The sequence below is a fragment of the Zalophus californianus genome, chromosome 7 (assembly GCF_009762305.2).
Source record: "Zalophus californianus isolate mZalCal1 chromosome 7, mZalCal1.pri.v2, whole genome shotgun sequence".
Taxonomy (NCBI): domain Eukaryota; kingdom Metazoa; phylum Chordata; class Mammalia; order Carnivora; family Otariidae; genus Zalophus; species Zalophus californianus.
Window position 1 is genome coordinate 71,587,929 of NC_045601.1, and position 14,846 is coordinate 71,602,774.

Sequence of the window (14,846 nt, forward strand, 5' to 3'; positions counted from 1 at the left end):
ATGCTTTTCAAGAACACAAGTAATGGTCTTTGTCAGTGGTCCAGGACAGGCATATGAACTTCCCTATATGCTAATTTAAGGAAAAGCCGTGGAATGTGGCTTTTCCAAGGTACTAAAAACCTGTAGAAGTTTAGAATAAAAGGTAGTTGAGCAAAATTCCAAGTTAGATGACCAATGACTCAAACCAGTGAAGATTTCTTAATAAGAGATAAGGTGGTGATTTACTGAATACAATTCCATTTTCTGTTAGCTTTATTTAAAAATCTTAATCCTAAAAATTAGGACATAAGCAATTACATACAGCTTGTCCAAATTTGACAAGTAGGCATTTTATGCATAATCACTTATGTCAAAATCTGTGTCAAAACTGTACAGTCTGTTTAAAACGGAAGTGTATTCTATATTCTATAGGGAGTACATCACAATCTCATTAGCTTTAAAAAAAAAAAAAGAAGAGAAATGACATCAAGCTGTGATTTCAGTTCACTCCTAACTAGGGAAGACTAGGTTAGCCTTCCAAAAATGGGAGTAAGTAAAATCTAAATAGAAACCTGGAAGATTGCTAAGATGTTCTAATTAATTTCCTTGACCATCAGTAAGAACACTGACCAAAAGCATTTTTTTATGTTCCAAGTATTCCTCAGGAACAAAGGCATAAGGATTTGTTCAGCTAAGGAAGGATCAGAACTACAATTAAAAGTTCACCCAAATCAGCTAAGAAATATATCTGAAGAGAGGACCTATAAATACTGATACGGAAATGGTAAGTGGTTGGCCTCATACAGAATACTTACTGTGTGCCAGGCACTATTCTAAGCACTTCACCTGAAACAACCCTAGCAGATGGGTGATCCTGTCAGTCCCATTTTACAGATGAAGAAACTAAGACACAGGTTAAGGAACTTCCCCAAGGCTGCACAACTAATAAATAGTACAGGCAGGATTTAAACCATACTATGAAACGGTTTTTTAAGATTACAGGCTTGGCATTTCTCTATTTGCATTTATACCAAGACTGAATTTTTTTTTTTCAATATTTAAGAGACTAAGGTATAATTGATCAGTAAAGAAAATGATTATTATAGCACCCTGAAATGTTAAGTCAACATCACTGCTTAAATAAACCTAATGCTGGGTGTGGGCTAGGGGTGTGTGTGTATATATATATATATAAAAGAAGGACTAGCATAGCGAGGGTGCCAGAATGCCAGGTACGGTACTGAAATTTGTATTAGTTACATATTAAATGAAACAAAGATATCTTTAATTTAGATTTGGATTTTGCTTCAAAACCAATTAATACCCAAGTCCAAAAGTTAGGAAGCTACAAACTCAGGGGGAAATGAAAGAATTTTGTGTTCTTGGGGCACGTGACTAGCTCAGCTCATGATCCCAGGGTCCTGGGATCGAGACCTGCATTGGGCTCCCAGCTCCGTAGGAAGCCTGCTTCCCCCTCTCACACTCCCCCGCCTGTGTTCCCTCTCTTGCTGTCTGTCAAATAAATAAATAAAATCTTAAAAAAAATTTTTTTTCTATTCTTTCTTCTTCATAGAAAGCCTTGTTTAGGGAATGATTGTTTTCAGCAGTGCAATTACAGTAAAGTCCTTGTATTCATTTCCCTGCATACCTAATGACACTATATTCCACCCAGAAGTAGTATTCATTTCCCTGCATACCTAATGACACTATATTCACCCAGAAGTAAGAAGTACTCAAGTTGTTTTGTATCTCAAACCTGGGGACTACAAAGGAGCTCCTCAGTAGCCCTCTCATTTTCAGTAGAACCAGCGCCCCCCAGCATAAGCTCTAGGACCACTGCAGTCACCTCAGTACTGCTGACCCATATCTCATACAACTAGAAACTGTAACAAAACAAGGAATTTAGGTAAACACTATGACCAATTGCCACATTTAAGAACACATGAAATGAGGCAACAAGTGGGAAGCTCTTCTATGTTAAAAACTTAAAAATACAAATGAAGACCTACTTATCTGTAACCCAAACAGCATCACTGAAGCGATGGTAGAAAGGACAATGGCGGCTGCCGCAGAAAAGCCCTTCATGATGTTGTCTGTGTACTTGACCACAACGGAAGTGTAGAGGCCTCCAACACTTGCAAGAACTTGTATACAAAGAAATAAAATCTTAACACGCAAATAATGAAACATTCTATGATGGTGAGTCAATTTTCACCCCCCCCCCCGAGATGCCATACTAATTTACCTATTAAAAAAAAAAAATACTATTTTCCTTAGAAGTAGCCACCTGAGAGTTTGTACTAAAATCGAGTAATAGATACTACAAAACAACATGCCCAGGGGGCTATGTGGTCTACTACTAAATTGTACACATTTATTGCTAACACATTAGATATTTTTGATTGTGAAGGCAAAATTGCTTTGGGACAGCTATGCCACAAAAGTCAGTCAATAAAACCAAAATTACATTTTTCAAACTGGTGTTCACAGTATCAAAGGAACAATTTCAAAATGCTTTTATAAAGGCTTAAAACAGACAACTTTTTTTAAAAAAGGACTACCCAGAACTTCTAATTCCTGGATACTTACAAATGACAAACCAGACATAGTATGTGTAACCATAGAAAAATCCTTTTTCGTTAATTTCCGCTCCATCTGACAAGTAGACGCCAACTAATGTCACAACGATCCCTGATAGATACATCTGAATGTTTCTCACCCAAAGGGAAGTGTCTGAACTCTTTAAAACTTTTTCAAAATACACTCCTGAAAAAAAAATTAGGTATGCCAATATGAAAGATAGTATTAAAAATTAAAATGCCTTTCATTTAGAACAATAACAGAATAGCAGAGATATGATAAAGTATATGATTCAGGGAACAAACATATTTTACATCAAATACACATTTATTTTGTTGGTTGTGACACGTGGCATATAAAACTTTACCAATGTGTATTTTTTATAGAGCATATAAAATTAATACCTAAGAGGGAACTTTCCAACCCACATTTAACAGGAGACTCGTAAATTATTGTTAAGAACAGTTTCTGCCTTTATTATTAGCAGTAAGCTAGATCACAGCTCTCTGTTAATGCCAATAATAGACTTGTTTGGTCAGCTGGAAAACTATACTATTAGAGTCAATTATCTTAATCATATCCCTGTAATATCTGCCTAGTAATGAAAACTCCCAGCTCTGCAAAATAACCTATATAATAACCACTTGAGATTTTTTCAGAGTAACACAACCAAAATAAAATCTAAATAGAACTTGCTGAGTGAAGCCATTTTTCTTTAAAGTAGGGTTCCACAAACCAAGTTCATACATGATGTCAGAAGGACCATAAACTCCCTCACTAAATAATACATTTTGTGTATACATACATTTTCTTGGGGTCCATAGTTTGTTTTTTTCAGATAGAGCAAATGACTCCTCACCATATATATCCAAAATCACATAACACTGCTGAAGTTTTATACTTAAAATGAATACATCTATACAAGGACACCAAAGATTTTCATTATAAAATTTATACAGACTTAGAAACTGCCATTCAAATAGTAATCAACTAAAAATTCTAATGAAAAACAAGACTGTTTTTGGTGAATGTGTGTTAGAAAAAGCTAGAGAATGGGAACAAACATGGCTATTCCTATTCGCATTTTTTAATATTCTGTCTGGGAAAACTAAACTATTAGGTGTTCAGTTACTCCAAGCATAAAGGGATATTAAACCACCCACTGGGGGTGCCTGGGTGGCTCAATCAAGCGTCTGCCTTTGGCTCCGGTCGTGATCCCAGGGTCCTGGGATCGAGTCCCACATTACGCTCCCTGCTCCACGGGAAGCCTGCTTCTCCCTCTACCACCCCACCCCCCCCACCCCTGCTTATGTTCCCTCTCTCACTGTCTCCCTCTGTCAAATAAATAAATAAAATCTTAAAAAAAAAAAAAAAACACCCACTGTTTCCTAAATTGTGTATTGAGAGGTTGAACTAAATAGAATGTTGGACACGAACGTTTAATTATTCAAAATGGCGCTAAAAGTCCAGTAGCATATTATTTTTTGGGTAACTCCTTTTTTTTCTAATTTGCAGGTTCCTAGAATAAAAATTTAGCATAATGCTATTATTAAGTATATTCCTAAATTTAGATTTTTTTCCCCTTATCAAACATCTTTTTTTTACAAGCAACATTTCACTTCCATCTCCAGCCTACTTTCCTAGTCAAAAGAATCCTAACTCTTGAAATAGCACAAATAAAGATAATAAAAACATACTATAATACACTCTATTAAAAAGAACTTTTAAGGTTCTTCTCTGTTGGAACTATTTCTAAAACACATGTTGCCCTTAACATTCATACCTTGTCTCTTCTTGATTAAGTGGAGGATTTCTTGTCCCTACACACAGGACTCTAGACTTCCACGTTTACTTGATGTTAGTGACTTTGGTTCTCTTCCCTCCCTTTCTGGCTGTTACTTCTATGTGCTAACTTTTCTGGGGCACTCTCCACCCCACCACCCCTTTTCTCCCTACTCCATAATTCCTAATCTGCTAAAACAGAGGAAGAACTTGAGGTTAACAGGGAAAAACAGATACTGAGCTGGTAACTTACACCCTAAAGCAGCAGAAACTTGCCTGAAGAAAGTGCCATTTCCAGGAAAATGGAAAGAGGTACTTAGGCTTTCTAACTGCTAACTTCCTCCATTTTCAGAGCTCTCTGTTCATTTACTTTTGGGTTCTTAGCTGGACTGCGGATGGTAAGCATGACTGACACATGTTCTCACGTAACTGCAAGTATGAGTAAGGCCTGAGGTCTGAACTGCAACACGGCCGTCCGTATGGTTACGGAGCAGCAGCTGGCACGACAGTGTGAGTAGGAGAATAAGCCTCACTGGGAACAAAACTGTCACGATGAAGTAAGATAAACTCGATCCCTTAGAGTTTAGTGTTTTTTAAAAAGTTTAACAGAATAAAATGATTCATTTATGATTTACCTGCAAATCCTGAGCACAACACAGCAATAGCTACGGCGCCAAACCCTAACAAGGGATTCTGTTCCACCTGCAATAGTAACATTTTGAAAGTTATTAGTGACTAACAAATAGAACTCATCCAAGAGAGCAAACAAATGACTACAAAAGTCTGTTATGGTTTTCTCAAAAGGCTGTGCCACATCAGACACAGCTATCCTACAGAATAAGATAGGAAAAAAAGGCTGTCCCAGAGATTAACCGAAGCACTTACAAGACGTGTCCCTCAAATTGCAGCCACGGTGAATGCTGACCAGAACACATGTGCCTACTTCCTGACGACAATGGGCCCCTAGCATGGCATTTTGCACAGCCTGCCTGCCTCTTAATTTTAACTTCTGCCACCACCCAAACTCAGGGGCTTGATAGCATCAACCCTGGAAACGGTAACAGTTTAACTCGTTTATTCCCTAATACCTGCAGGATGAAGTAATGACTTTTAAGCTTTCCTGCTTTACTGAATTTTTATCAAATATTAATACCTTACTTGCTGTGTACTAGATATACTTCTTATATACTAAATGAATAAAAATGAAGATGATACACAGCTCTAGTTCTTAAGTAGTTTATGGGTAGGACAGATTGGTGTCTATAATCATAATTCTGTGCTAAAAGATGCACGTATATGTGCCCTAACCTAGTGTTTCAACTTTATTTCCTCTTTCTTCCCTAAACTAATCCTCAAAGAGCTTTCCTCAGTCTTTCCTCAGAGATAAATACTATCTCAATAGTAACACTGAAGCTAAAGAGTTGAGACACATGACTATATGGTGACAAGAACATACCTTATTCAAAATTAAGGAGAGTATTGCTTTATGTTAAATGAGAAAGGTTGGTATAAGTGATTGCAGCTGTTATTGCTACTATTGATTACTAGCAAAATGCTAGAACAGATGACTTAACTTAAAAAGTTTAATGGGGGTGCCTGGGTGGCTCAGTCAGTTAAGCGTCCGACTCCTGATTTTGGCTCAGATCATGATCTCAGGTGGTGAGATGGAGCCCTCAGGGTGGTAAGATCACAGCTCCCTGCCCAGCATGGAGCCTGCTTAAGATTCTTTCCCTCTGCACCCCGCAATGCACGCCTGCACTCTCTCTAAAAAAAAAGGTTTAATGGTCATCACTGGAACACAATATGGCTTCCCTAAGAATGAGACATACAAAATTTCCTTATGAAGGGACTCCTGGTTAGCATAAGTGATGAGGGGATTCCATAAAGACAGTGTTTTGCAAGAAATCTGACAGGTTTGCATAATATTTTTGTGAACAAGACTAGTGTAGTGAGAATAGCAGTACAATTCTATTCATTGCTGAGTAAATTCTCATACAGCTTGGTGCTAATAAAATCAAGCTAGACCAACAACCAATACCAGCTTACCAGGTGTATCCAGCAAGCTCACTCAGGTCTTAGTTGACTGCAGCCCTAGCCAATACCTCGATCACAACCTTTAAGAGACCTCAAGCCAGAACAGCCTAACTAAGGCACCCTCAAATTCCTGGCAGACCCATAAAAACTATGGGAGAGAAGGTTTATTAAGCAAGAGGGGAAAAGTCCAGCTAAAGAGAGATCTAACAGTATGGCCACAGCACCCTTGGCCCGGCCCGTCCAAATTGTCAGTGGGACCCAGACATCATAACACTCAAAAACCAAACAATGAATAATAAGGTCTGGAAAGACCTCAAAGTCCTGAACAATGAACCAAAGCTAACAAGATACACTTAATAAATAAAAAACATCCTGCATCTTGGTTTAGAAGAAGCCCACCGCACATAATACATTAGCGATAAACTGTATGTGTGTGAAACAACTTTGTATATAATCAGTTATAGAAAGGCTATCCTCCCCCCCAAAACTTACAGGCTACTTTAACAAGTCTCTAGTATTCAGAACAAAGGTGATTCACAAATTATACCTCACACTGCTCAGTCAACATCTAGAGATAGTGGGAAGTTTTAAGACTCCTGAGGAACAAGAATCAATGAATGCACCTAGAAGAGAAATACAAGGAAGTATTGGGGCAAGCCAAGGATGAAGAAATCTTTAGAAACTATATTATAGAAAGAAACGGGGGCACCTGGGTGGCTCAGCTGGTTGAGCGTCTGACTCCCTGCTCAGTGGGGAGTCTGTCTCCATCTGCCTCTGCTCGTGCTCTCTCTCTCTCTCTCTCAAATAAATAAACAAAAATCTAGGAAGGAAAGAGGGGAGGGGGAAGGGAAAAAGAAAGAAAGAGAGTGAGAGAAAGAAAGAGAAAGAAAGAAAGAAAAAAAAGGAAAAGAAAGAAAGAAAAGAAAAGAAGGAAGGAAGGCAGGCAGGCAGGCAGGCAGGCTGTCTCAATGGGGAGGAAGAAAAAGACGTGGACGGTGGTTGTGTGACACGGTCCTCCAACATTCAAAGGACCATCATATGGAGTTAGTAGGGATTTGAGTTATTCTCGACCTGACGACAAAAAACAATGGGAGGCAGTTACAAGAAGCTGCACTTTGCTTAAAATATGAAAGAACTTTCTCTAGTGGCCCAGAAGTAGGAAAGCTCCCCTATACTCTGCTTTAGCTTACTGAGCTTTTCACATACATTACCTATATGAGGTGGATCTAACACTTAAAGTTCATATTTAACTTTTGTTTGCCTTACTTCCCAATAAATTCTTTCTCTGAGGGTCTACAACTAAATTAAATGTGCCGTGAATATTTGGTCACTGTCTTGCAATGCCACCAAGAATATAAGCATGTTTAAATATCATGTGAAGACAATAAATATTCATCTAAACCTCATTTTCTGGGGGTGAAAAAAAAACCTCCACCTAGTCTCAGGCAAGAAACTACCTAAAAAATAACTGACTTCCTACTTGCACGAGCTCTCTGTACATCCCCAACCACCTTATACTTACAGGAGAACCGTGGTCTTTTATTTGCTAAAAGGTAAAGAGTTATTTGGTTGTCGAACTCCAGAAGGTCATTCACTAGAGTTCCACTTCCTAATTCTCTCTGGGAAAATAATCTATAAAGTATGTTACACTTTAAAAAGAGATCAGGTATGTACTTTAACATTTAACTCAAACTGAAGATTAGGAAGGCACTTTTGGCCCTATTTTAGCTCTTGATTATCAGTAAAAACACTACTACCCCATAATCCCTATCACTGACCGTGGGAGTATGTACAAAAATTTTTAAAAAACTGTGAGTTGAGGGAAAAGATGAAAATTAGATGAAGAAAACCTTGCTCAGCGTTCTTTAGAAGACGTCTAAAAGAGGCCCGTGAGTTCTGAACATACAAACTGTGGAAACTGGCACAATTTTAGGCACAGGTTAGCTGTTAAGTGTGTAACTTTAGACAAGTTGCTTCACTTCTTTAGACTTCAGTTTCATCCTCCATAAAATAAAGGGGGTTGATTACATTAAGGTACCTTCCATCTTTTATGCATATTTATGCATACTCCCCTCCAGAAAACTAAAGTAGGAGGGGGAGTCCAATCAGTTATGTTATCTTTAATTATCCTAAGGGAGTAAAAAAAAAGCCTATCTGTAGGGCAAAGATTATTTTCAGTCAAAGAAATGTAATCGTGCTACATTCATCAATGTGACTAATCTAAAGCATTATAAGACTTAAAGAAGTCTTCTATTTTAGTTATGGTGAGCATTTTGTTTCTTACCACGACTTTTGTAGCCTGGGCTGGTTCCCACTGTACAAGTATGACTCCACCACACAGCATAAAAACTGAAATCCACTGTAATTTGCTGAGTGTCCGGTTTAACATTAAAACAGTACATAAAGCAGTGCAGGGAATCTTTAATTGATAAGTCACCTAGAAACAAAACAATGAATTAATGAACTCATAACAGTCTCTGACACAAATATTTGATACTAACAGAATTATGGAGAAAAAAATATAATGTGATAAAGAGTTAATAAAAATCTTTTCACTGTAAAAACTTGTTTTTTTAAAATTCTACACTTCTCGTTGTCATTTACCTCCACTTACCTGGTATACTGCTGCATCCAGATTGCTAAGAGCTAGGAAAGCCATATTGTTCTGAACAGCATACACTAATGATGGCACACTTAACTTCATCAGTTCCTTGGGGCTCCCCAAGACATTTTCTCTTAAAGATGCCTTGAATCTACCAGGACTACCAGTTTCTCTTTGGAAACAAAAGGGTGAGAAAGGGGTGAGAAAGAAAATTAAAGAGTATCTTTTTTTTTTTTTAAGATTTTATTTTTAAATAATCTCTACACCCAACATGGGGCTCAAACTCACAACCCTGAGATCGAGTCGCATGCTCTACCAACTGAGCCAGCCAGGCACCCAGCAGTGTCCTTTTGATAAGATTCCTTCACACACAGAATAGCCATATTATGTTAGGTCCATCGCTGTAATCTAGCAAATTTATTTTTTTATAATTTTCAACTAATTTTAGATTAAAAGAAACATACCAACAACTGTATAAAAGCAAAACAATTACAAGTTTGATTTGGGAAAATATGACAATTAGGTTTACCATCATCAACCTCTGCTCAAAGCTCCAGGATTTTAAGTATATTAAATAATGACAACAGGAAACCAGAATTGCTGATATTACCTATAAAAATGTAATCCATCCCACTTTAACTGCCATTACATCAAGTTCACCCTCATTATTTTAATTAGGTTGCATATCTATTTTTAAAGGTTTTTTTTTTTTAATTACAATAGATTTAAATTACAAACAAGAGAAAGGGTTTGATAGTTATGGTAGTTACTTGAGATAGGGATTGAGCAATTCAGGTCAATATTCTTTGTAAATTAGTTCAGTGCTTATGAAATAGACAATAAATCAAAGCATATTCTCATAAAGCTGAGGTACCTATCTATAAATCTGCAGGAAATAATTTACTAATACCAACAAAAGTAAACTATATTTGTAATGTACATGGATGCATATTGATTATACATACTCTTAACTATTATTTTTTCCTCAGGAGGAACTAGCTAATCTGCTTTATTTCCCCTCTTGAAAATTTCCTGAAAAAAAAAAAGAAAAGTTTTATAATAAGCATCAACAGCAAAAAAGGGTCTTTATCGAAAGGGTCCTAACTGCAATTCACAATATCCTTAAGAGACAGGACCGTAATATTTCTGCGAGGAGATATATCTGTTTCAACTCAAAGTTAATGACAGTCACAGCGAGCCTCTACTATGTTTGATTAACAGAATCAACAGTCGTTAACTGAATTTTGTCATATTTAAATACTGCAAAAATAATTACACGTGTTCTGAAGGGGAGCAAAAAGTCCACAATGTCAAACTCATTACCTATGCCTATCCACTGCAGAACACTCCAGCCCCCAAGAAAATGCTTAAGTATGACAGGAAATTTGGCCTACGTCATGGAAACAAAAGACATCCTTCTTAGTTACAGGTCTTCCTCTGTTGCCAAATTCAACATGCTCTACACCACAGTGGTAAATCTATATGCTGAAAAGGAAAATGCACACAACCTGGTAGGAGACTACAAACTCTATCCAGGAGGAAAGAATACCAAAAGATCACTCCTGAGAAATTCTAGGTAGTAGAGTTTCTCAGGTATCTGAAGATTGGCCCTTTAAATATTTGACAGTCTTTTTAAAATGTTTAATGCAAATCTAAGATGTCCTATATACTTCCTCAACACCTTAAACTGCATTTTTTCAGAGAATGTTTTCCCTCAATTATAGAATTGAAGAACAAAATTAAAGAGAAACAATTAAAATAAGAAGGAAGAACCACAGGAGTACAACTCAAAAGAGCTATCTTAACAGGATGATGTATTAGAAAACATACCTGAACATTTTCTTTAATGTCCTATTTCCCACTAGGAAACACAAGACAGCAGAGATATAAGTCTTATAGACTGTGAAATACAGGACACTGCTTTCACTGTACTGTTACTTTTAATGCCTTCTAAAATACTGACATATATTGCTATTATCTGCAGAGTGGTTCCCTAAAGAACTACTAAGATACCTGTTTGTACCCATTTCCCACATTCCACTGCCATGTCCATTGATCTACATTGGATTCCCCAAGCTCTAATAGGATGGCTATTATCCCTTCCCTAATCCCTTGCTCTGGGCAATGCCATTTTACCTCCACCCCTTAGAGATACACTAAGCCTTCAATGATATCAAATGAATTATTGTCTATCCAGAAAAGAGGTGGTCTCTTTATCACTGACTCTTTGCCCTGTTGGAATATGCACTAGGTAAGTATCTCATTACTATTTCTAATAATCACCATGCCTGCACCAATAATCAAAATTGCTATGGTCCCTCGACACTTTTCTCCTTATCTCTTCTATTGCACTTTCAGCTTTCATATAAAAACAGCCTATGAGGCATCATTGGCCAATGTGAGTACTCCTTTCTTTCATTGCGACAAACCAGTAAATACAGAGTATCAGGACTGACCTTCAGGTCTTTGGCTCTCCTGCCTATATCCCTTGTGTTGGATGCTTAGGAGCTACTTATTCACTGCCAGGAAGGCTTCTAATGCAGATATTAGAGAAGCCAAGCTATATCAGAATGTTAACTACTGGAGAATTCAAGTTTCACTGTAGTGCTTATAATTATAGCAATATTATATAATTATAATAAGATATTTTGAAGTTACAAAAAATAGAAAATGCTAAAATAACTTATAAAACAAAAGCTCAAAAATAGAAAAATATCAAAGTAGAATAAAGGGGTGCCTGGGTGGCTCAGTCGAGTAAGCGTCTGCCTTTGGCTCAGGTCATGATCCCAGGGTCCTGGGATCGAGTCCCGCATCGGGCTCCCTGCGCAGCGGGGAGTCTGCTTCTCCCTCTCCCTCTGCTCCTCCCCTTCTGCTCCTGCTCTGTGTCTCTAATAAATAAATAAAATCTTAAAAAAAAAGAAAGAAAGAATATGTGGGAATCTTAGCACACAGAAAGTTTTAAAGGAAGTAAATGATTTCAGTATTAATCAAATTAAATCCTGCTTAATTTAACACATGTATTAAGAATATAGCTCTTAAAGCTTGTATTTAGCTTTACTTGCTAAGGTTTAAAAAAAATTACAATAATATAGCTTCCAGAAAACACTAGTAGTCATCTACTGTTCTACTATTAAACAAAAATAATCAATTCTAAATATACTACAGCCTTGAATATACTATAAAAAGGAACACATAAAAATCAAAGGTGATTTTTTCTTCCATTTTCCTGCTCTGTTGTTTTCTTAGAAATCAAATCCTTTACGAAGTACCTTTTGTTAAAAGCAAATGTATTGGGGCGCCTGGGTGGCTCAGTTGGTTAAGCGACTACCTTCCGCTCAGGTCACGATCTCAGGGTCCTGAGATCAAGCCCCGTATCAGGCTCCCTGTGCGGCGGGGAGCCTGCTACTCCCTCTCTCTCTGCAGCTCCCCCTGCTTGTGCTCTCTCATTCTCTCTCGAATAAATAAAATCTAAAAAAAAAAAACAAACCCAAATGTACTAAATTCTATAAATGACATTGCTAGATAAGAAAAAGAACATGTATAATTAAAAAGCACATACAAATTTTTTAGTCTCCCATTAAATTCTTATTTGAACAATCTGTTTTGTTATCACTGTTATAGAATCTATGTGCAACCTTTTGTTACCTGAAGAAATTCTGAAGCTCCACATTGATTGCAGAGATTCCACTGCTGCCTCCCCCCTAAAATTTCCTATCAACCGGCTGACACCAATTCTTTCTGACCTATGTTTGGTCAAAAAGTAGGCCTCATTCTTCTAGCTCCTGATCTGACGAGAACTACTAGGAGGCATAAATTCCTTGGCTAGTTACCAAGGCACTGGTGCAAAATGGAACACAGAAGTTACTCATGAGCTTAAAGTTAAATCTTGTTTATAAATTTCTTATCATCTGCAAAGTTAAATATGATTACCTCACATAAAAGACTTTGAGGGCTAGATATAAAAACCAATAATGAGGTTGAGGACAAAAATACTCCTCATACAAGGCACATGACTTTTACTTCCTTCCTATGACCCTAAACCCATTACAACATGGGTACAAAGAGGCAGTCAAAGATGTAAACCCAGGGCGCCTGGGTGGCTCAGTTGGTCAAGCGACTGCCTTCGGCTCAGGTCATGATCCTGGAGTCCCGGGATCGAGTCCCGCATCGGGCTCCCCGCTCGGCAGGGAGTCTGCTTCTCCCTCTGACCCTCTTCCTTCTCGTGCTCTGTATCTCTCATTCTCTCTCAAATAAATAAATAAAATCTTAAAAAAAAAAAAGATGTAAACCCAGTGTTAAAGATTTTATTAGAAGAACAGTATTTCTGGGGACGCCTGGGTGGCTCAGTCATTAAGCGTCTGCCTTCGGCTCAGGTCATGATCTCAGGGTTCTGGGATCAAGCCCCACGTGGGGCTCCCTGCTCGGCGGGAAGCCTGCTTCTCCCTCTCCCACTCCCCCTGCTTGTGTTCCCTCTCTCGCTGTGTCTCTCTCTGTCAAGTAAATAAAATCTTTAAAAAAAAATAAAATAAAAGTTTAAAAATAAAAAAAAAAAAGAACAGTATTTCTGGTCTTCTGGAAGAGTGACTGACAAACAGGAAAGTTTGAAAGGAAACAAAGAAAAGGAAGTTTGAAAGGTTAAGTAAATGTTTGGATCTAATGTTACATGTAGTAATAAGTTATGAAAAAATATAAACCAAGTTTTAGCAATAAAAAGAAAATGTAAACCCAGCAGGAGAAACAGAATAGGACTGGATAATCTATAATAAGTATTTGACAGCTACATTATTGCAGGTAATACTAGAAAATAATTAAAATAATTTTTCTGGAGTAAATTATTTTCTTCAGTCTTACATAATGTATTTGTTTTATTACTATACACACCCAAAATACAGTATATTTACACATCCTGCTAGGTTTACTTTGTCTTTATAGACTGGTGAATAGCAAACAATAAAAGGTTGACTTTGTTCTAAGACAATGTGAAAGCTTTGCACTTCCATTTCTTCATCCCACAAGTGACAGATTTAAATAAAAACTGTCAGTTTTAATAGCTATGATAGCATTTAGTAAAGCATAAGGCTAACCAGTAATTTTCCTGTGAACTGTAGTAACTAGTTTGAAAAACCAAAATATTTTAAATGTTACACTGTTATGTTTCAATCAGATTATAACTTAGAAATTGGTAATTTATAACTCAAAGATTTTTAAAAATCAACTTAATCACATATAGAACTTTTGCAACATCAAACTGCAAATCTGTCCCCTCTCCCAAAAAATAGGACTTAGTAATTTCCTCTTCAATTTAAAAGTGATCTGATGTAATCATACATATGCACAATAGTGTATATAAAAAGATGCCTTTGTGTAGAACCCAAATGCCCATCAACAGAGCCTAGTATGTATAATACATCCATATAATAGGACACCATGCAGCTCTTAAAAAGAATGAGACAGATTTCTAAATACTGACATGGAACAATCTCTAAGATAAAACATTTAAGCAGGGAAGAAAAAAAAGTAAAGTGGAGCACAGCATATACCATGTATATATGCATAGCGCACGTAATTACAACTCACCACTTAGAACATGTAAACTTTAAATCTCATCAAAGCAGCCGTCCATTAATTCTTCCCTGCACTCCTTTTCTTGCAGCTCTAGCTCACTGAAATAAGTATAACTTCACATTCTGAAAATTACTGTAAATTATAAGCAAAATTTTAGGGAAACCTAAAATTAATTACAAACAAAACCTGCCAGTTTTTTAAATGAATAACAAAATTACTCTAAAGGGGAAAAAGAGAACTAACCCAAGTATTCTAAGAAACAGTCTTTTTACTATATGCTCTACAACTAAAGGCAAAAAAAACT

The 14,846-nt window shown here is 37.0% G+C and overlaps 1 protein-coding gene across 4 annotated transcripts in view; it reads right to left on the reverse strand.

Moving 5' to 3' along the window:
• The window catches only part of SLC35A1 (solute carrier family 35 member A1), a 57,922-nt gene that overhangs the window by 31,970 nt on the left and 11,106 nt on the right, over positions 1 to 14,846 (reverse strand). For all 4 annotated transcript variants that reach the window (XR_003521311.1, XM_027601332.1, XM_027601330.1 and 1 more), the window contains exons 3-7: positions 8,990 to 9,149; positions 8,660 to 8,812; positions 4,977 to 5,043; positions 2,569 to 2,745; positions 1,989 to 2,123 (exon numbers count right to left, since the gene is read on the reverse strand). Coding sequence is in view for 3 of the 4 variants with exons in the window: in XM_027601332.1 (XP_027457133.1) it covers positions 1,989 to 2,123; positions 2,569 to 2,745; positions 4,977 to 5,043; positions 8,660 to 8,812; positions 8,990 to 9,149 (692 nt within the window). In the remaining variant the exon portion in view is untranslated. The remainder of the gene's footprint in view (positions 1 to 1,988; positions 2,124 to 2,568; positions 2,746 to 4,976; positions 5,044 to 8,659; positions 8,813 to 8,989; positions 9,150 to 14,846) is intronic.